Raw genomic sequence first — 402 nt, forward strand, 5'->3', positions numbered from 1 at the left:
GCTGCCTGGCACCAAAGTCCTTCAGCTACTGGAGGCAGTAGCTACCCTGAGCTGTGCGCAGAGGGCAAGCGCAGGAGCTGTGAGGACACAGGAGCCTCCCCTCCGGCACCTACCGGGATAAGAGCAGGCGGGAAGCAGGAAGGGGCCAGCCCTGTGCCGGCAGCACGGCCCGCGCCGGGCAGCTGGAGACCAGATGCAGACAGCAGGGTTTGGTCAATGCTCTCAGTGATTCTCTGGGGAGGGGGCAAGATACAGAACTGAGCTCTGGTCAAATCATAACGGGGCGGGGGGTGGGGAGGAGGGTCCAATGTCAGCACTTTGGTACAGGGGAGGATTTCTACGGTAGCCACTGTCTGATTCACGCTCTCTGGGGGTTGGCCTCGGGAAGGGCTAATCCTTCCA

General features: G+C 61.7%; 1 protein-coding gene across 1 annotated transcript in view; it reads right to left on the reverse strand.

The window, feature by feature from the left end:
- Nucleotides 1-228: 228 nt before the first annotated feature.
- Nucleotides 229-402, reverse strand: part of LOC104413183 (rho GDP-dissociation inhibitor 1) — a 2,122-nt gene continuing 1,948 nt past the window's right edge. The window contains exon 5 of the mRNA XM_010024108.1: nucleotides 229-402. This exon is cut by the window's right edge and continues 182 nt beyond it. Coding sequence (XP_010022410.1) covers nucleotides 391-402 — 12 coding nt within the window. The 3' untranslated portion in view covers nucleotides 229-390.

This window comes from Nestor notabilis, unplaced genomic scaffold (assembly GCF_000696875.1).
Source record: "Nestor notabilis isolate BGI_N333 unplaced genomic scaffold, ASM69687v1 scaffold18851, whole genome shotgun sequence".
Classification (NCBI taxonomy): domain Eukaryota; kingdom Metazoa; phylum Chordata; class Aves; order Psittaciformes; family Psittacidae; genus Nestor; species Nestor notabilis.